At 37.8% G+C, this 21,788-nt stretch overlaps 1 protein-coding gene across 1 annotated transcript; it reads right to left on the bottom strand.

The window, feature by feature from the left end:
* Window positions 1–2,215: 2,215 nt before the first annotated feature.
* Atac2 (Ada2a-containing complex component 2) lies at window positions 2,216–20,743 on the bottom strand. Its single transcript, XM_071583910.1, has 10 exons — window positions 20,503–20,743; window positions 20,291–20,428; window positions 20,061–20,209; window positions 18,540–18,868; window positions 14,377–14,708; window positions 9,932–10,208; window positions 7,630–7,742; window positions 7,239–7,453; window positions 6,260–6,441; window positions 2,216–2,597 (listed from the first exon to the last, which is right to left on the bottom strand). Exons 1-10 carry the CDS (start codon window positions 20,724–20,726, stop codon window positions 2,424–2,426), a joined length of 2,133 nt encoding a protein of 710 aa, XP_071440011.1. The 5' UTR covers window positions 20,727–20,743; the 3' UTR covers window positions 2,216–2,423.
* Window positions 20,744–21,788: the final 1,045 nt, after the last annotated feature.

The following is a 21,788-nucleotide window of genomic DNA, read 5'->3' as shown; positions in this document are numbered from 1 at the left end:
CCTTGGGCTTGTTCAAGTCGCTCAGGTAGGAGTTTCTGCTCCCTATAATTAAAATTTATGCTAGCAAATATGCATGAGTATTACATCAATATTCATATTTTTCACAGCTAGGAAATTTTTGTGGCATGTGCACAACAATGGCCACCTCTCAACAGGAGATAATAATCCACAATTCATTTGCCCACTATTGAAATTGCAATGAAAAATTTTGAAATGATTCCAAAATGTGTTCATATCAATATTTCAGATGTCATAGTTATGTATTGTGTTTACCTATTACTTGGTAAAACTAAACTTTTCAATAATTTAAGTAAAACTATTTTCACAGATGAGTAATTAGTACTCCAGCTTCCTCATACATAAACATTTTGCTAAATATACCAACTGCATTTTTAGATTTGCTATTCTTTGAAATTCTCTCCGATCTTTCCCTCATTTGTCTTACATCAACCTCCTTTAATTTAATTTCACCACGGAAAGCATTTAGCTTAATTTCAAACTCAAAACTCTTATTATACAAATATGTAAAATACTCTCTGATGCAGTCTCTACACTCATTGCATGTAGTATAATCACTTTAATATTTGACTGCAGTCATTCCTCTGCCCATTTACAAAAGAGCTTCTTATGTTCTGTGAGGTCATCCTACATGTTTTCTTGGTTTTTCATTTGTATTTTTTCCTTACTTTCTTCTATGATGTTGGTGCATCCATTCTTATTCTCTTTGCTGTATATTCTTTTAGTTATAAGTTAATGTCACAAGATACTTCTGCATTTGGAAATGTATAAAATGCATTCAGATATGTACTACATCATGAAAGGAGCTCAATTTGGATACATTCCCCAGTTATAGACCTGAAGGTTGGCTTGATAGGTGAGAGTATAGTTCATCAAATAGTAAGCAATGCTGTGGGAAATTAAGGCACTGATCAGAAGCCCAGCACTCTACCAATAAGAATATCACATCCCACTTCACTTGACCATATGCAAGGGTTATTTTTCTAAATAATCACCATTCACTACTCAGTATTTTTTATAATGCTGTACCTGCTTCTTTAAACGCTCAGATTATAAGTTTTCCACCTGGGAATTGAACCAAGAGACAACAGCGGCTTTAGTTCCACGTCATCAAACCACCGTTTCAATAGAAAGAAGAGGAAATAGTCACTAAGTGTAAGGTCGGAACTGTATGGTAGGGTCCAAAAATGCTTAGCCATTCAACATTCTTTGCCCTCTATGTTGGTCAATAAGTATTTCCCGTACTCAAATTGCACACAATTTGTGATATCCAAGCTTTTCTGTAACAATCGTGTGAACAGCTGTGCATCCAGCATGAGGAAATTTATCAGCCAGAGCACTTATCATCAATGAAATCGCAGTTCTTGGTCCACTTTTAGATTGACTTCATTGGTCTGGATACTGGGCCTGCCACTTCACTCTTCATCACGCACATTTGTGTGGCCACTGCTGAAGTCTCAACACCATTGTCTAACCTTTCTTCACTCAATACTGTAGTTCTATTAACTAGGCACAACTCTTCATGAATTTGGGCAGTTGATGATCCTTATGCACATACAAATTGAATCATAGCACGAAATTTGCAACTGGCAGTAGCAATGATTTTCACAGACATTGTTATCTGCATTCACCAACAGGCAAGTGACCGCTAAATCATAACAATAAATTCAGCGGCTTCAGTTAAAATCAATGGCAATGCAAGTATACGACTTTTTTCTGACCTAACAATTTGAAAATATAAGAAAATGAACCTTACTTTTTGAAAATGCCTAGTAATTTGAATTAAATTTTTTTGTTATATCCTCCTATAACATAAAATCAGATCAACATAAGGAAATTCAAACACCATTTTAGCGAAAAAAAATGCAGAATCATAAAACTTGGTGAATGATATACAAAGGGCAAAGATTACAGGCTCAATTCTTACTCTAGAATTAATTTTTGCATGAAGAACATGCTAAACTTGACCATTGTACCTAATGCATGACTCTTGTCGCATTCAAATCCATCCCTTAAAATTATGATATTTAAGTCCTTACAAGTTAGTTGGTATATAGGACACTAGTAGAAAAATAGACATTAATGATCTGAGACAATAATTATATTAAAAATTTTATTGAAAAAAACAAGAGACTTGATGAACAAATAATGAAAAAAAATGCTAGGTAAATATGTACACAAATGGAATGTTAGCACCTTCATTATTTCACACAATAACTTATTTTATCACAATGGTTTGGCATCAATTGAATTTAACGACACCACAGATATACTTTCATGTTTCAAAAAGTTCACAACAAAAACATTTGCCCTTAATTTGACCGAATTGCTCATTTGTGCTGGAGAGTTCTTTTCAATGGAAAACTTTTGATTTTCTTGAACACAGAAATGGTGGTGGCACTTATTTAACGACTGAGCCTTAGGAACAGAGCATGCTTGCATTCCCTCGAATTGATTGGAAGATACATTTCATAGAAGTCTTGGATGAATTCCTCCACTTTGAAACCAAATTTCTGGTACAAAATGATGGCTGGATTGGTGGCTGACACGTGAAGAGTGATATCTTTTCCCATACATGTCTAGAAAAAAAAGTTATTTTTAGTCAAATTGCACACCTGAGATATTCCACATGGATAATAAAATGCAGGGAAAAAAATTTTATAATCTGGCATGAATGAAAACTTGAGCATTGTCACACACATTAGACTTCTTTATTGTCTAGTCTCACAATGGCAATTAAAAGTAAATGGGCTTTTACTAATGCATGGTTTATCGAGATACTTTTTCACAAACTTTTTCCAATAATAGACAATCAAATTTGGAAAAAAAATTGTTACAGTATCAACATGAATTTTGTATTGATGAACCAACAATTTTAAATCAATAAGGTGGGGATTGGATGGTGCGGTGACTAATGTACAGGCTTCCCACGGAGAGGGCCCGGGTTCAAATCCTGGAGACAACAAATATTTTCCAGTGATATCCCAATCACTACTCGAGGTGCTTTGTGGAGAGCGCTTTGAGTCAGTACAACATCTGTCGGATTGGACGTTAAACTGTGGACCCCTTGGCACCTTTTGAAAAGAGTAGGCTAATGCCGACACCAAATTTGTCTCTACCCTTCATCCTTTCCCAACCATCCTCAATGGCGCAAATGACCTTGGCTGTCGGGTACCTCCCATAAAAACCACTAATACTTGATAATATATTAAATTGAGTAGTTTCAGGCATGATGTTGGAATTAGAACATTATAAGGAATGGATAGTATCAATATTCCACAAGATAAGATTTATTGTACGACCAGGTTCGATTCATTAGGTACCAAAATGAAGTCAAATGCCATCTTATATACATTTTTACATCCTGGGAGGATGGGGTGGATGTGGCAGGGAGGGGAGAGACATGAAAGGTTGGCCAACCAATAAATAGGATTGCGAAATACAAAGTTTGAAACATATTGAAAACAGTACAAAAAGTCTCCAAGGTCCACTTGAGTGATTCACCAATCACCTATCAGCAGCAGAAACGGCATCAAGATGCTCGGGGAGGAGGGGGGTGTGGATGTGGCTGGAAAGGCAGAAGCGGAGAGAAGAGAAAGGCTGGCATAGGATTGCAAATTACAAAATTAAAAAAAAAACATTTCTCACAAAGTCTCTGAAGACCACTTGGGTGATTAGCAGCCATCTTTGATGACTTATCGGCACCAGGGTTGTGGGGGGGGGGAATAGGCTGTGGTGGGGCCAGGGGATCAAGGTTCTATGGAGGGGTGTGGAAGGAATGAATTCCCCATACTTAGTACATATCTCAGGGAGGGGAGGACAAAACACTGGGAAGGGGTGGATAGGTGGCAGTAAAAATGCACGAAAGGAAGTTGATGATGGGAAGGAGGAGGAGAACCGCATGTCAGTAAAGAGGGGGTGTTCTTCTTTACCCAGTGGACAATTTCCAATTGTTCCATTGCATCTAATTTTTGACTTTGTTTAGCACACACAGAACTTGCAACTTGAAGTCACATGCATGGTTGTCTCCAGTATGCGGTTTGGTGATCATTGATGTGGAATTCCCTAGGATCATGCACTTCTCGTGTTCTTTGTTTCGGGTGGAGAAATTCCTCCCTGTTTGGTCCACATAGGCAGCTTTACACTCACACTGTACTTCATAAACACCACTCTTCTGTGTATTATCGAAGGCATCTGCGTTTTTACACAACTGCTTTGACACTTATTATTGATGAAGGGGAATTTGCACCATTTTTGGGTTTCCATGGCCAGTGCCTTTTGCAGAGATGTGGTTAAGTTGGTAGTGAGCTTTGTCCTTTTCTTCCTGAGCAGAGAGTTCATCAGATCCTAGTTGTAGCCATTGATTGTTTTGAGTTGGCAGTCAAAATTTGTTTTAGGTATGGGGATATTTATTAGTCCACTTATCATAGAGTGGAAGCTGGCTAGTTGATGGGTAATAAGGTGGCATGAATCTGACAGAATCACCAGTTCTATATACGAGGGCTTTCTGTAGATGTCAACACATGTTTACTCTCCCAAAAATCGATGGTAAGGTCGAGGAAATCAATTTGCCCAACAACACACAGCCCCAATGTGAACTTTATGCAGTTATGTACTGAGTTTAATTATTGGATGAAGTTTTTCAATTGTCCATTGCTCCCCATCCAACAGCATAAGACGTCGTCGACATATCTATACCAGTATAGAATGTTATCGACTAGTTTTTCTTTTTTAGAATTGAAAATCTTCTCTTCTAATCTGTCCATGAAAATTCTCACTAAAAGTAGGGTTAGTGGGGAGCCTATGGCTAGTCTTTCCTTTTGCTTGTTATACTAGCCTTGGTCAACCCAAATTTGGAGTGACTAACATATCTCGGTTTTTATCATGCCGCCAAAATTAGCATTGGAAAAGATGTCTTGGGCATGTGACAATGGCTCTCGTATCGGGATAGAGGGGAAAAGATTTTGGACATCAAATGATATTTATTTGGTATTTTGGGAGTAGCTCCAGTAAAGACAATGAATTTTTAATACCGAAGTTTGGTTTAAAGTTGGAGAGGTGCTGAAAAATTGAATTTAGAGGACAAATTATGCACCCACAGACTCATACTGGCTACCTACTGACGTCTGATTGGTACGTCATTTTTGTTGAGTTGGGGTAAACCATACAATCTTGGGGGTAGTGAGTTCACATTAGCCAGGTAAAATATTTCCCTGTCGCTAAAAACATTAACTGCTGAAGATATGGCGTTTTTAACTACCCTTTTGGTATGCTGTATTGGGGTCTTTCTTCAGGATTTAAAAATTGTTGAATGAAATGAAGGTTTGGCACTTATGTACTTTTATTTATCCAGAATAATGATGCAGTTCCCTTTATCTACTTTGGTTATGGTGAGTTCCTCATCTTCTATTTCCTTTGATAGAGTCTAGAGTGGCTCCTTCCTTGGGTTTTGGAACTTGCTGGGTGTCTTCTTTATGTCAGCCTAGATGATATTGGTAATGAGTTGCTTCGTACCTAATTTTTTGCTAGAAAGGGCCAATTTGCAGCCCATAACCAAGTTTTTATGGATCTTGGTGGATGTTGGGGAAAACAGGGTTGTATTTTAGACCGTTGTGGAGTAATTTCAAAGTGGGAATGGAGAGATTATATTTGGACAGGTTCACTACTCTCTGGAAGAAGGTTGGTTGATGGGCCCTGTTGCTGGTTGATGTGATATTGTCACTGTACTTTATTAAATAAGGTTTCAAAAGGCAATCTGTTAATGATAATGCCAACAGTATTTTTAATCAAGGATTGAAGTTTCCATTGGTCCTGGTCGTAATCCCAGTTAAGACATATCTGTGTTTTTGGATTACTCTATATATGCTAATAACTAGTAGATCCCATTTCAGAATCACACACCACTGCTTTTTCCCTGCCTTGGTGCATTTTATTTTTAATCACTTCTATAATTTTGAAGACTGTGATAGAGGGGAGAAAGTTAGGCAAGCTAGGAAGAGGATAGGCATGTTGGATGGAAGGAAGTAAGCATATGGAGTTCATGAAGGGTGACTTTTAGAGTGAGGTGTCAGGTTGTCTTTTTTGCAGAGAAAATAAAGGTAGGGGTGATAGGTTTATGCCCATCCAAAACCAACCTAAACTGTAGATAACCAAATAATTATAATAACCCATTCCACTACCAGAATTAATTTACATAACCAGATATCTAACCATTGTCTAATTTCTGGGTCATCCAATTTACCTGGATCAAATGGTAGAGCATGAAAGTAGCAATGCCAGCTCTCCTCCACTCAGGTCTTGTGAAGAGAAATGATATATATGCTTCATTGTGCTGCACATCAGGAACCATAACCGCAAATCCAACAATGAGTTTTCTGTACATGACCACACAACTGAAATCAGGGTACTGCAGACAATCTGAAACTAGAGATATAAGGAAATTATTAATTAGATAAGGAACCAAAATTGAATTGAGTGACTGAAAGTTATCACCAGTTGATATGCATATTGCTACAGAACTTGAAATTTCTTTCAGAAATGAAAATAATCCCTAAGGAATTAATATGGAAATGATTTGCATGTGATTCAGGGGTGGATCAAGGTAGGGAGGTCAATCAAAATGGAATGGAAATATGGTTCACATGAAATGCTGGCGGGGGATCAAGGTGGTGTGGGGGCTAACGTACTGGCTTCCCACCCTGAGGGCGCGGGTTCAAATCCCGGCGGTGTTGAATATTTTTCAGAGGTATCTCGATCCCTACTTGAGGTGCTTTGTGGAGGGCACTTTGAGTGAGTATGCTGTCCGTCGGATGGGATGTTAAACTGCGGACCCCTTGGCGCTTTTCGTAAAGAGTAGGCTAATGCCGACGCCGGGTTTCTCTCCACCCTTCATCCTTTCCTGTCCATCCCCTATGGCGCAAATGACCTTGGCTGTTGGTCGCCTCCCCTCAAAACTACTACTGCTACTGAACTGCTGGCTATGGTTCAGGAGGTAGGGGTGAGGAAATACCAACTTGATGAATAATTAGCAAAATTCCAAGAACTGCACGAAATGGTGCATTGCACATAAAACCATAATATCTGAATGCTCTTCAGGACAAATGTGCCAATTAGTATTCTAAGGGAGCATTCCCTAGTTGGAGGAGGCCCTAATTTAGTTTAATTAATGATGGTGATGCAAACATTGAAAGGCATGAAAATTAGCCATGAAAGCTTCTTACGGTCAATTCCAGGCCAGAAAAACTCCCTGGCCAATGAGTTGATGGCTTGTATGTGCCATGCATTTATGTAGCAGTAGTCAATTGGAGCCACATAATATGGTGTAGTTGGAGGTACCCCAATTCCTTTTTTCTTCACAGTTTCTGTCAATTCCATCATGAGTCGAACCCAGAGTGGACAACTGGTCCGGTCTCTTCTTATGTATGGTTTCAGCAACCTATATGAATGAGGAATTGAACAATGTATCAGTATTGTGAGGCTTGATGAGGGAGAGAGATATTAAATGGCGGGCATAAATGAGGAAATGCAAAACAGACAAATATTTGCAATGCAAAACATAGGAAGGAAAAGCCTTTCATTATTCTATTAGACATAAATAAGCAATTTCCTCACCTGTGAGTGAAAGGGCTCTTTAAACATACAGGCTCACACCAGCTTATAAGGTTTGATAAAAAACCAGGAGTCCCTGAGTAAGTGACACTGCCAGCCGTCAAATGAGATGCTTGCTGAGGAAACAAAAACAACAGATTATTATAAAAAATATGCAAACATGACACAGCAGAAATTAACACTACAATCTGCATTTTAGGTATTCATGGCTAATGTCGAGGAATGTGGTAATCCAGAGGGTAAAGAATTAGACTACTGATCAGAGGGCCTGGGTTCCATTCCCAGGGATGCCTCTGAGCACCAACAACTTTACCTGAGATGTGTAATTTTTCAATTACCAGAAATTCCTGGAAAACCATAGTCAGTGCAGGGAAAAGAACTGACCCTCTAACCCTGTTGAGTGAATTTCGCATGCTGTCAGGCTTGGCAATAAGGGAGCTCTATCAAACTCTTGCATATCATACCTACCTTTGGCTTATTATGCAACAATTTTGAATGGTAGAAATCATTCACTTTGACTGGGATACGAATCCAGATCCCTTGATGCCTTCAGCCATATAGCCTAACTTCTTCCTAGCTTGCCTAACATTCTCCCTTCTATCACATGCTTGAGCTATTTAAGCTACGAAGGCATCCCATTGTGCTCCAAAATTTTGGAGGCTTTTATGAAACAAGATGCTATCATGATACATCACACATACAATGCTACATGTATTTGTAGTCATGCACACTGTGCCACAGTCTACGAGGTTAAAGCCAATGTTTAAACACAGAGGTGTTTATGCTGGAAAAATTCAAAGAAATGCGGAAGATGCTGAGACAGTAAATTTAACGGAGCTACTCGCTGACACGCATTAAAATGCAATAATTTCAAAGTTTAAAAATCATTTGGCTTGACTGTATTTTAAACTTTGAAATTATTGCAATTTAATGCATATAAGTGGATGACACGGTTAAAGTTACTGTCCCTGTATCTCCTTCCTATGATTATTTGAATTTAACCTTCGGCTTGATTTATGTGGTCATGACTAATATCAGGCAAATATTACTCAAGAAAGGTTCTTACTTAAGGGAATTTCTGGGTTCTGGTAAGGATTACTCAGGAGAACTTATGATTATTTTTGTAAATTCCCTTCCGTACACTTACAAACTGATTGACATTGAAGCCTCAAGATGAAATCTAGTGATTATATTTGATGACATATAAAACCCCCTCCAGGAGTTCATATTCAGGGGAAAATATTTGTTACGGTCCAGTACTTCATTTCATCTCTCCAGTAGATGGTTAATGGGTTAGGAGGGTCCATTTTCAAGGATCAGTTTCTAAGGGGGGAAAAGTGTAATAGATCCTTTGTGTTTATGGAAATCTCAGCCATGCGCCTTTGATGCCATCTGCTGAATACAGGCATGGCTGTGGAATGTTCATATTCTTGAAAAGATCCAGATGCGATCCATTTGAGCCATTATTTAGGACAACAAGAACAAGTGCATCTTATATGCAATGAAATGTGGTAACTTCATTCAATGTGTACACACATTATGACCATTCAAACCATTTTATTGAGGTTACCAGTGAAGGCAACCTTCTTACCACCATCAACAAATTTTCTCCGATTTGAATTTTTTAAAGAGTAGTAGCATCTTCTTGGGGTGCTCTCTACATAACACCCCAAGTAGAGATCAGGATATGACAATAATCCGCTCACCGCAGGGATTCAAACCAGGGCCCTTGGGGTCGGAAACATGCACATATGCCATTCCACCAATATGATCCCCTATATGCTGTTTCTGAAGAGTGTTCAACTGTGTAGTTTCCTATATTAGGTATGCATGTATGATATAGTATAATGCTCATAATATCCGCAATAATCAATCGACTAGAAGATTGGTTGGATAGGTGAGGGTAAAGCTGACCACATACTGAACCCAACTGGGTGTGAAATTCACGCATAAATAGTAGGGAAGGTCAATTCGTTTCCCTGGGCCTCCTGTGATTTCCCAGGAAGATCTGGTCCTGGAAATCCACACAGCTTGGGTGAAGCTTAAGAGTGCCCAGAGGCATCACTTGGAGTTGAACCTGGGCCCTCTAGTCAGTAGTCCAGCACTCTACCCAGTGGACTACCACACCTATGCAGGCCTATAATCTCTCAACTAATAAACACTATTATTATTATTATTTCCTTTTGGGTGCATAATTATTTGTACTTTACTCAAAAATTATATAAACTTTTCCAAGGTTATGATGAAATCCACATTCAACATTGTAAAAGATACTGGATGAACTTGGAGAAATGAGTCTTCTTACCTTGAACCTGTCAAGAACCCTCTCAGTCTTGGGCATGCTTGTCGCACTAATGAATGCATTCACTTGCTGCCAACTTGTACCAGCATATGCACCACCTCCGTTCAAATAGCTATCAAAATTGAAGAGGGGCAAACCTCTCTCACGTTTGATCTTCCTCAACATTAGCTTGCGAAAGTGGCGACGTATGGATGCGGGTGCATTTTCATGAGGTGCGGCCAGCGCTCTTCTCATTGAATTCAACAATTTAACTTCCGCATATTCACTCATCGGCACACCTCTGCACATGTGGAGAAAGAAATTTCACATTTATTGCAACGTCAGTTGAACAGCTTTTCATTGTTTACACATATACATCAACATTTAAGCAGCACATTCACCTGCTCTGCCGATAAGATAAAAATGGCCAAAAATTGAAAAGAATTTCTTCATTAATACAGACTATGAAACTAGGGCCAACTTAGGGGGGGGGGGGGAATTGGCATGTCTTGTTTCCATTCCGTCCTCATCCAAAGTGCCAAAATATTGCTCAACACAGAGCAAAAGGGTTCAATATTGTACGCTCCAACGAACAAAAATGTTAAGGAATGCTTCAAAATAAAGCAAGAATCATGTTGAGTGGCTCAATGAAATTTTGCTACCTTGGCCTTTGAACTTTATTTGTTTCTTTGACCAGGATGATCCTTGGAAAGAAATGAATCTCAGATCACTCCTGCAAGCAAAGGTAAATGAAAATTCCCCAGGGAAAGTGAATTATATACTGTTAATCATAAATTATTACAACATTTATTTGCACTCTTGCCATCAAATGAGTGAACAGAAGAAAGGTATTTCCATTTAAACAGAGCTGATGGATCTAGTATCTGCTTTAACACATCCTTACCTCCTGTCCACCAAACTCTGACCCAAAACTTTTCTCTAATAAATTTAAAGAAATATACTTTAGCCGTCAGCAAGAGAAATATACTATTTCCGTCATGGTAAAATCTACCTCGAAGGGTTCAAAGCTCATAAAATGCCTCTTTTAAGCTTAGATATTAGATCAATGCACCACACTAAAATCTTTGGTACAACTAACATCTATGAGACATTTTCCATATTAAATTATAACACCTTTCAGAATTTTTTGTGAGGATAGTTACACTCAAACAAGCAAGACCTGCTACTTTGGGCACTAATAAAATTTTTCATGTTTTTCAAAGAGTGCCAAAAACAGTAAACTCTCAATTATTCATACAAATCGTAGTATGATGAAACGCAAACAATTGAAAAGCATGGATAACCAAAATATGCAGAAAATATAGTCATGATATGACAGGATATATGCATATGGAAACTCTTCCTTTTCATTCTGTGTGAACAATTTGAGTTTCTTAGCAAGGGAAAGTAATATAATTTCTGTCTTTTGGCCATTTTTAAGGGTGGAGTTATAATTTAAAAAGAAAATCCATCATAAAGTGGATAGCAGAATGCATTTTCCTCAGCGAGCTAAACCAATATGTCGCCTGGAAATTACATGTGATTGTTTAAGGATGAATATTAACAAAGGATCACTAATTCAGATTCATATTCATCATATGATACACATTAAAATAGCACAGTGTAGATAATCAACGACTTATTTCCTGCACAGTAAAACTACGTGTTTGCTTGCCTTAAAAGGAGAATATGGAATTCTTAGGGTATATAAATGCAAGGGAAACGATAATGGGATAGGACGAAAATTTTTAAATCAAAACAAATACAATCGACAACTTTTGAGTTTGAGAGTTTAAACACTTATAACATAGCCGAGATATTTGTATTAAAAAAAAGTATTTCAAAGTTTCAAGCATTTAATTATATTTAAGATTGCAATATTTCATACAAATTTTGAGGCTCTGGGAAGAGAATAACATGTATGATCTACATAACAGATAACTGAGAGTTTACTGAGCACTTCAAATGGAACTTGCTGAAGCATTGATTAGATTTGGAGTCTACTAAAAAGAAATTTATTATTTAACAAGAGCAATTACATTTCAATGATGGAAATGATAAAACTAATGGTAATTTTCAACATATTTATATGTATTCTGCATATTTCAATGTATATTCATAGTATGAAATAAATTGGGAAAAGTAGAGCTTAAATTATCAGAAACGTGGTCATTGAAGCAGGAGGATAGACGTAGACTGGAGGCTTTTGAAATGTGGGTGTGGAGAAGAATGGAGAAGGTGAAATGGAGACAGAGAAGAAAACAAATGAGGAAGTACTTGGTATGGTGGGCGAGAACAGGGGTTTGTTGGGAGAAATCCTATGGAGGCAGGAAAAGTGGCTGAAGGGGGTATTGACCGGCAGCCGGAAGTTGAAGACTGTAATTGAGGGGAGAATGTTGGGGAAACGAGGAAAGGGAAGGAACAGGATAGGGATGTTGGACGGGATGAAGGGAGGAAGAAAGTACACAGAGATGAATTGGGACCTGATGTAGAGTAGGATGTTGTGTTTTTCTAGTCACAAAATATTTAATTAGTAGCTGTGTCCATCCAAAAACCTACCTTAACCGGTAGATTACCTAATAATAATTACCATTATAACATATTACCATAAACTGGGTTTAGCCTCAATAACTTACACGAGCCAATACTACCTTGATCAAAAATTTCCCGGAATTTATTCAGAAAATTAAAAATACAAGTTTATTCATCTAAATCTATATTGTCCCCTTCAAAGTAATCCCCATCGACTGCAACACACTTATGCCAGCGCTTGATCCAATCCTCGAAACATTTTTTATATTCGGTTTTCGGTATGTCCATCAGTGCTTCCTGCGATTTTTCCATTACTTCCTCTCGGCTGCTAAAACGCGTTCCCCGTAATGGTTTTTTAACTCGATTGAACAGAAAGAAGTCACAGGGAGCCAAATCAGGTGAATTCGGTGGCTGTTGGATGGTATTTGTTGCATTTTTCGTCAAAAAATTACGAATAATGATAGCACTGTGCGACGGTGCGTTATCATGGTGCAAAATCCACGAGTTTTCTGCCCACATTTCTGGTCTCTTTCGGCGAATTGCTTCACGCAAACGTCTCATAACGCCCAAATAATACTCTTTGTTTACTGTCTGGCCTTCTGGCAAAAATTCATGATGCACTACACCGTTGTAATCCATGAAAACCGTCAGCATTGCCTTCTTTTTTGACTGAAAATGACGTGGTTTTTTTGGTCTCGGCTCATTTGGTGAACGCCATTCACTTGCCTGATGTCTGGATTGCGTGTCGTACTCATAAACCCACGTCTCGTCTCCAGTAATGATCCTTTTGATGAATGTGGGATCGGATTCAGCCTCGCAAATCATGTCTTTTGCGACGTCAACACGGTCTCTTTTTTGCATGAAATTGAGGTCTTTTGGCACCAACTTTGCTGCTACACGACGGAAACCCAAATCATTAACCACAATGTCTTGGGCGGATCCATAGGCAATGTTCAAGTCCTCCGCTATTTCTCTGATGGTTAATTTGCGGTTATTGACCAACATTTCTTTTACTTTATCAATTTTTTCACGGGACTTTCGATGTCGATGGTCTGCCACTGCGTTCATCATCTTCGATTGACTCACGACCACTTCTGAACCGCTCGTGCCACTGGTAAACGACCGTTTTTTTTAGAGAATCGTTGCCAAAACACTTTTCCAACATTTCCAACGTCCGTGCGCCACTAAATCCGTTTTTTACGCAAAATTTAATACAAGTTCGTTGTTGCAAATTTAAATCCATTTCTGCAATTGTAAAAAATCGCCAACACACACAGAGATAGATGTACTCTTGGCTACGTAACTTTTGCAAATGTCAAGTTATGACACTAAGATTTAAAGGGAATATCAACAACAGATGTACCAATTTAACAAAAAAACAGAACTCAAATCGGAACGATGGGAGCGCCACACGGTGGTTATTCCGGGAACTTTTTGATCAAGGTAGTATTTCATTGAAGTAGATTTCAATGGGTAAAGTTTCATTCTAGGGATCATTTATGAACGTCATTCTTTCATTTAATTGAATATGAAAATAAATTATTGATAGTAGAATTCACAAAAGCAAGTAATATTTCAATTTAAAAAAATGAGAATTCAATATATTTGGGAGGATTTTAATTTTTAAGAACCTATTCCAGTAAGATTCAAGTATTTCACCTATTCAAGTGAGACAACTAATTAGGTTGTTACCTGCTCAAGTTACAATTTATTTCTATAACAATTCATCGCATAAAATGAATTGGGAGGTAATCATTTGTGCAAAAGGGATTGGCACTACTGACTTTTCTCCATATAAAAGACATTAGACCATGATTTGAATACAAAGAAATACTCGTATAACTTGTTTGCATAAGGCCTTTCCAGGGAAAAAAAGGACATTCCATAATGTATATGGGTGGGCATGAATGACAAGTAGCACAATTTATAATCCTTACCCCAGCTCATTGATTCGACTGATAACACTCTTCTCTAAATGGCCTGTGATTAACTTTTTCTCTCTCCTGGTGAAGAGACTCTTCTCGGGCTGTGGCAATGCTTCCTCTTCCACTTCTGGTAGCAGCAGTGGGGGTGGTGGCGTGACTGGAGAGGAGTGCATCACCGACTGAGGTTTCAAAAATATGTCCGCCACTTCCCTGAGACCACCGTCAAGGTGATTATACATCTCGTTTGCCAGCGACTGACTGCACTGATGAAACTTGCCTCTGCCAGGTAAATCATCTTCCGCCATCTCGACCTCATTATTGTCCACATCGATATCCAACACAGACTGGAAAAACATTAGAATTCTGTCAATTAAATGCAATAAATTGTGTAATCAAGCATCAGCATAGTACAGGTTAATTGCTCATGGCACTAACAGTTCAAATATGCTTCTATAATATAATTTTAAAATTATAGAAAGGGCCAATTAACATTTCAACATTTAGATTTTGTGGTGAGAGTAAACGATGGAGACAGTATCTGATATTTTCTAGTTTGTGCACAAATTTTTCCAAATGCTGAAGTTATATGTTGATTATGCTCAATGGTTTCCCCTCATATTTACATTATGAAACAACATCTTCACCTTAAATCTATTTAAGACTGATTTCTTTGGTTTCTTCTTCAGCAGTCTCATTTTCCATGCTGTGTGCATAACAAAACAGATACAGAAAAAATGAGACTCTGCTTAGTTGCTATAGTTATGTTTGAATACATTAAATATCTTTTAAACTTTTCGCTCCACATAAATCTATTGACATTTCATCATGATGAGCCTTGCTTTTCAGTTAAAGAGAAATATATCTACCATTTTCATTGAAATTAAACTAATTTGAGATGCACTATTGATATTGTATTTACTATTATTAATGGTAGTTCACTGTTTATGGTAGGTTTTAGATAAACACACAAACTGACTAATTCTAATACATTTCTAAGCCTCGTTGAGCATGACACAATGTCTCTACACTTAATATTAGCCATCTCCATCATGCATGCTTTCTTACTCTCTTCATTCCATTCAACATGCATGCTTCATTTCTCCCACTACCTCACTTATCCAATTTTCTCCCCTCTATTACACTCTTCAACATTCCATCACCACTCAATATTCTCTGCATCCATTTATCCTGCCTCATTTGGATTTCTTGCCACAACCTTCTCTCCTACCGAACCTAGCCCTAGTATATAAAGGAATTATATACATGGTAGTAACAAGAATCCAAGGTGATTTTTGGGTTTAACGGACCAAAATTTGCAATTCATAAAATAGGTAAGCTCACGGAACTTTAATAAATGTTGCCATTTACATGATAAAGTATAGATTCTACAGAGAATAGACAATAGTAATACTTGCGGTGAGAATATGTTCATTATTCAAAGAACTGAGGCAGATGCCACGACAGTAACTTTAATGGAGTCATCCACTAATGTGCATTAAAGTGTAGGAATTCAAGAGTGTATCAATAATTTGTGGTCATTGCAATCTAGGCGAATGATTTTTACATTTTGGAAATGCTGCATCTCATTCATGTTCATTGTCACTGAACGAAAAACTCAATTGTTTTGTAAATGTCTAGGAAAGTATACGGTGAAGTTGTAGACATGATATCGGGGGAGAGAAGGTTGTTCGGAGAAATTTAAAGAAGGCAGGACAAGTGGATGTGGGAGGCACTGAGAGGCAATCAGATGCTGAAGACTGATTGAGGGGAGAGCTCAGGGAAAGTGAGGTGAATGGAGGAAAAGAATTGGCAGTTTGGTTGAAATCACAAGAAGGAGAGAGTATACAGAGATCAAGAATGAGATACTGTAATATGCAGTTAGATGTTTAATAACATTTTGTGTGGTGTTAGTCAGGGCTTAAAAATACAGTACTGTGCATTAGCTGGGTCCATCAAAAATATACCTTAACCCGGTAGACTACGGCTAATAATGTTCATTCCAACATACAGAGTGGGACATCTTTCTAATCATCTTACCCATAACCCATGGTTTCCTTGTCCTTTTCCTAATTACTATTCCCGTATTTTTGTTGGAAGGAACAGGATTGGGATGTTGGACGGGATGAAGGGAGGAAGAAAGTACTCAGAGATGAAGAGGGACCTGATACAGAGTAGGATGCTGGATTTTGTGTTTTGTTAGGAGTCACAAAATATTTATTTAGTAGTGGTGTCCATCCAAAAACCTATCTTAACCGGTAGATTACCAAATAATAATAATTTTCGTTTGCGGCTTATGATTTACCAATTATCATACTGGGTGCGTTCCAAAAGTAATGCAATAGAATTTCCTGACCTGCTCCTATTGGTTGGAGCGGGATCAAACCACTTGGAGTAGGTGGGGGGGGGGATGACGCTAAGCTTTGCCACGAAACTGGTCTCAGTGCTCTCCAAGCTGTGGAAATGGCAGGACTTCAGTTATTGTAAACCTCTACTTACTAATCATGTCACAAAAAAAATGTAATCGAAGGCCTTTAAGGAGGGCCGGGAAGAGGTTCATGACGAACAATGCTCTTGGTGGCCGTCAACCAGCAAAACCGACAAAAATGTGGCTCCTGTTCGACAACTGTTGGACTCTGACCGTCGATTGAGTATCACGATGGTTGCCAATGAACTGAACTTGTTGTCTACTGTTGTAGTTCGTATTTTTACTGAACACTTTTCTTCTATAGTACCCAGCTCCCTTATCCCACTCACGATTTTTTTAAGGCATGCTGTTATTCCTTTATTTGTCTTTTTAGTTTATACTTCTATAATCCATTTCTTGAACTGCCCTGTCATATCTTTTTGAATCAAATGCTAGTATGCATTATTACTAAATTATGATATGAATTTACATATTTTCCTGGGAAACTCACAGAATTAATCACTCTATTCTTAAATGCCAGACCATAATATAGCCTGATGCCTTCCTGAATCCACCGGAATTTTCCACGTACAGTTAGGCCTATTGTGATGTCTAAACTGTTGTCAATATGATTAACCCCTGTCTCCTCCAGAACTTATTTGCTTTCTTCCCACAGTTTTTCTTGTTCCTAAACCATAGTATCTATCCTACCTCATTACTATGTCTTCCTTTGCCTGCTGACACATTCTAATCTCCCATTACTATTAAATGTTTCCCTCCAGGAGCACCCACAGTTATGTACTCTTAACTGATTGTAAACCCAATCAACTTCTTCCTCCCTAATATTGCCCCATCCCCTCCCCTTCCTCCCTAATATGACCACCCATCACAGGCTCTCTTCCCATACACTCTATATTACTCTATAGCTATCACTATAATAATTCTTGACATCCTTCTATCTCAACTTGCACAGCTCTAAAGCATCTATATTTCCTCTCTCCATTTCTTACTTTATATTTTCTATTTTACCTGTCCATGAACAGGGGATTTGCTGTTAACATATTTAAATGCAAAGGAAATGTTGTAATTAAATATTATATTACTGGTACACGAATACCCAAAAAAAATACTTCTAACAACCCAGTTACAATATGTGAAGCATGTGAAATCAAAAGAAAATAAGAAAAAGGCAAAATTTATATCAGTTGACTGACTACAAAAAAATTAATTAGTTAATCAAAAAATGTATAAAAAATATTGACAATATTAGTAAAACAAAGAAATCATTGATTGCTCTAGAACACAAAATGGTTTAAGATTCAGAATTTTAGCTCCTTCCTACGTCAACTTCCTTTTAACTCACTTATTTTTAATGAATTGCATTGATTGCACTGATTTTTTAAGTGTAATAGTGTGGAGACCTTTTCCTTTAAAATAAAGTAAAAATCAATGAAAACATATGAGGCTTGAGGAACTGTAGAAGCATTGCAGTTGGAAGGAAAGAAATTGAAGTTTCTATAACGTCATTTATAATTTTCTCCACCCATGTCCAATAATGCAGGAGTAACCAAACTTGATCTAGAGCAACCATAAATATTCACATCTCTTCGAAATGAGAAGAATTATTATATAATACGACACTCCTTCAACGTCACTTACTATTTTGGAGGAAAACAGTAACTCAGTGGCGCTGCCACTCTAACAGAGTTTAGAGAATGGTCTCACTTAATGCCCAAGCAAAAGATAAGTGACTTTCATGCACAAACTTAACCTCTTCATCATTATTTTCGTCATCGTCGGCAAACAGGCAGTTGGACAGAGTTGCACTTGGCTGTACGTAAGCCTTCGAATACATGGCACTTCGCTGTGAGGACTGGAGTTGGTGGACGGAAGAACTGCTGCCAGACTGCTGAGAATCTGACTCTTGATCGTCGGCCGTTGACATCTGCCAGACCGGAGTTAGGGATGGGGACGAGTTGTTCACTGTGGCTGGAGAACATGCAGCTTCGTCACTGTAGCCCTCCTTGCCGAGCGCATCCAAGTCCTGGGGAAATTCTTTGGAATTCTGCAGAGGTCCACCAGAGGCACTATGAGATCCACCTTTGGTATGTGAGGGAAAATGAAGGGGCCGTGAGAACAACTGAGATAAGTAATGAATATATTCCTTTGATATTTTAAAAAGTGCTCTCCAGTGATCTATAGTTTCCACACACTTTCTACCTTTTTTTTATTCAAGCAGTACTGCCACTCGAAAACAAGTATTAATTTTTAGATGATTACAGTGCCCATACATTATATCATCTTTATTAATGGAGTATCTTTCCCTCATGAAAGAAAATTTACACGCACCCATATGAATACATGGCAGGGAAATACAAAAACCTTTGTGGGGGACTTTTTAAGCGTAAAACATTGCCAAGATAAATTAACTTCAAATTTGGATGACCATAATACTACTCAACCTTAAAAATCCAGTTTGAATGACCTTATCTCGTAATTAAAATTTATTTTAAAGCAAACGCATGTAACATTTATATAGAAAATCATAAGGAAAATTTACTACCAGCAAATCATTGCCTTGGACTAATTCTATGATTATTGGTTTGGTGATTGGTTAGTTTTATTTGAGTGCAAGAGCATTCCAATTTTACTCCTCAATCAAAAGTGAAATACCCTCATTTGCAATACAATTAGTGATGATATCACTCAACACAATTGAGGCATAAAGATAATCCTTGGTGCAATACATTGAATTTTGCCATTAATAATGTTAGGCTCTCCCTCTAGCTAAAATGTCTCCTTAATGAAATTTTATACTATTTTTTCTGCAGCAGATACTATTTAATTTCGGTACTTATGAAATATTTTCTCAGAGATATAGAATTTTCCTACTTTAGATGCTAATAAGTCAATAGCCATCCATTTATACGTATATGCATTCCCCTACGGCCGAGACCCTAGTTACTATATCTCAGAATTCTTTCCCCAAATTAAATACAGTGATATAACCAAAAACACTTGTAACTGCACGCTTATCAGTACCAAATTTTGTGGATGCAAAAAGAAGAGTATTCAGTTAATAGACCCGAAATTGTAAAACTACACTCCTCCAGTTAATAACGAACTCTTAGAGAAAACCGGTCTAGTCAAGGTACCAGTAAGTAATGACATAACATTAGCTTTAAAATACCGTGAATGCGATTATTGAAAAGACGCATATAATAACAAGTAGATAAGTAGTTTTGCCTCTAAGGTTCTCAGAATACCATGGAACAAGGGGCCAAATACTTACATTCTTGAGCGATTTCTGCAGGTGTATAGGAGTGAGTTAACTTCCACCAACCACGTTCGTTTAAAACTTTTTTACCAGATAAAAAATACTGTGGGCTATATTGGGACAATGTTGCGGACACCGTCCCGATCCAGGCTTTCCTTTTTGTCCTGAAAAAAGAATGACATGGGACTATGGATGTAAAATTCCACCCTCACATAGCCAAACTTCAAGATTTTGGGTGTACTCACGCATTCATGCCAAAAATTGAGGTCCAGTTTTCCTCTATTAAGTTACATATATGTATTTTCCAATGAAAAAATCCATTCCTTCCAATGCCATAAGAGTTTTCTCGTAAGTTATACAATGCTAAAGTCACCACATTGAACCTACAAAAAAATTATGCATTTAAAATTGATCGAAAACTCAAGAAAAGGCATATTACTGTCAAAAGTATAATTACCACGAAAGTTTTTGCCGACTCAATTCTTCTATTCTTAACACACTACAAAATTTACAAACATAATTAAAAAATGAATCGCCCACTAAATTGGAAGGAATAGGAATTTCTAGACACGTAACGTGAATCCTCCTATTACAGTTGTCACAAGAAAAAAAACATTTTGTACTAGAATTTAAAGGTCCATTGCAATTGAGGCACTGGTCGTCTAACTCGGCTACTTCCATTGTGTCACATTGAGTGTCCTTATGACTTCCTCATTTACGGCTGATTTAAGCCACACACTTCGATAACAAGATAACAAAACAAATTGCATTCGCCCACCATACATGCGCTCTTTAGTTATGCCGGTCCCAGCTGACGCAAAACTTAACGTCATTCTTATGTTTCCGGTCGTAACGTGCATGACCACTAGATGGCATTCACATTCTGCAATAGGCTAAACGAGCGGCCGCTTCGAATACACAAAACGATCGGCTAAAGAGATATTTTAAAATATATATCGGTTAACATGATTTCAGATGGTACTTGTGATTTTCTCTTTATTTTTTATCAAATCAGTTGCTTCTTTCTCTCTCTGAACTTCTCAGGGCTCACACCATATTGACCAGCTTAACTCGGAACAGCAAAATGAGAATGTATTAATACAAGCATAAAGCGAACTATTAGAGTCGAGATTATTTCGCGATAAATTATGTCAAAAAATAATATCAGTTACAAATCTCTCAGTTGGGGCTGATTGGCAGAAATACGCGAACATTCTCTTGCGCAAAATATTTTATTTAAGGGAAATAAATTTTATATTTAGATTTGGTAGTCTAGCTTTCTTAAAGTCAGGATTTACATGGACACAGACTTCACACAGTTGCATTTATTAGCCACACTCAACGGAACAAAACCTGACTCTACAACACCATACATTGTTCTCCAATTCTGAATTCTGTTCTCCAATTATCATTCCGTCCAACATCCTTAGCCCTTTCTTCCCCTTGTGTCCGCTCCTCTATCTTAGACCGCAGCATTTAATCGACAATCAAAATACTCTGCATTCATCTTCCTACCTCCTTTGGATTTCTCCAAACAATCCTCTCTCCTTCCCCACTATGCTTACATTTCTGAACGTCTATCATCTTGCTTCGACGACCATGTTTCCACTCCGTACAAAACCATGGTCCATATCAAGGTTTCAACAATTCTTTTCTTAACATCCCTACTCAACGTCCCTCTCCTCAATTCCATCCTCCAATTAAGACCTTCTTTACTTAAGACAAGTCTTCTTATGTATATCT

This window comes from Hetaerina americana, unplaced genomic scaffold, assembly GCF_022747635.1.
Source record: "Hetaerina americana unplaced genomic scaffold, ioHetAmer1.1.p SCAF_15, whole genome shotgun sequence".
Classification (NCBI taxonomy): Eukaryota; Metazoa; Arthropoda; class Insecta; order Odonata; family Calopterygidae; genus Hetaerina; species Hetaerina americana.
Note: the sequence above shows the minus strand (reverse complement) of the source record. Positions and strands in the feature narration are given on the sequence as shown.

Coding starts and splice junctions, on each gene's coding strand:
- Atac2 (XM_071583910.1), bottom strand. CDS start 20,726: ATGGAAGTAGCCGAGTTAGACGACCAGTGCCTCAATTGCAATGGACCT. Junction 18,869..20,060: donor TGCAGAAATCGCTCAAGAAT/GTAAGTATTTGG, acceptor CACATACCAAAG/GTGGATCTCATAGTGCCTCT. Junction 7,743..9,931: donor GGGTTCTTGACAGGTTCAAG/GTAAGAAGACTC, acceptor TTGTTTCCTCAG/CAAGCATCTCATTTGACGGC.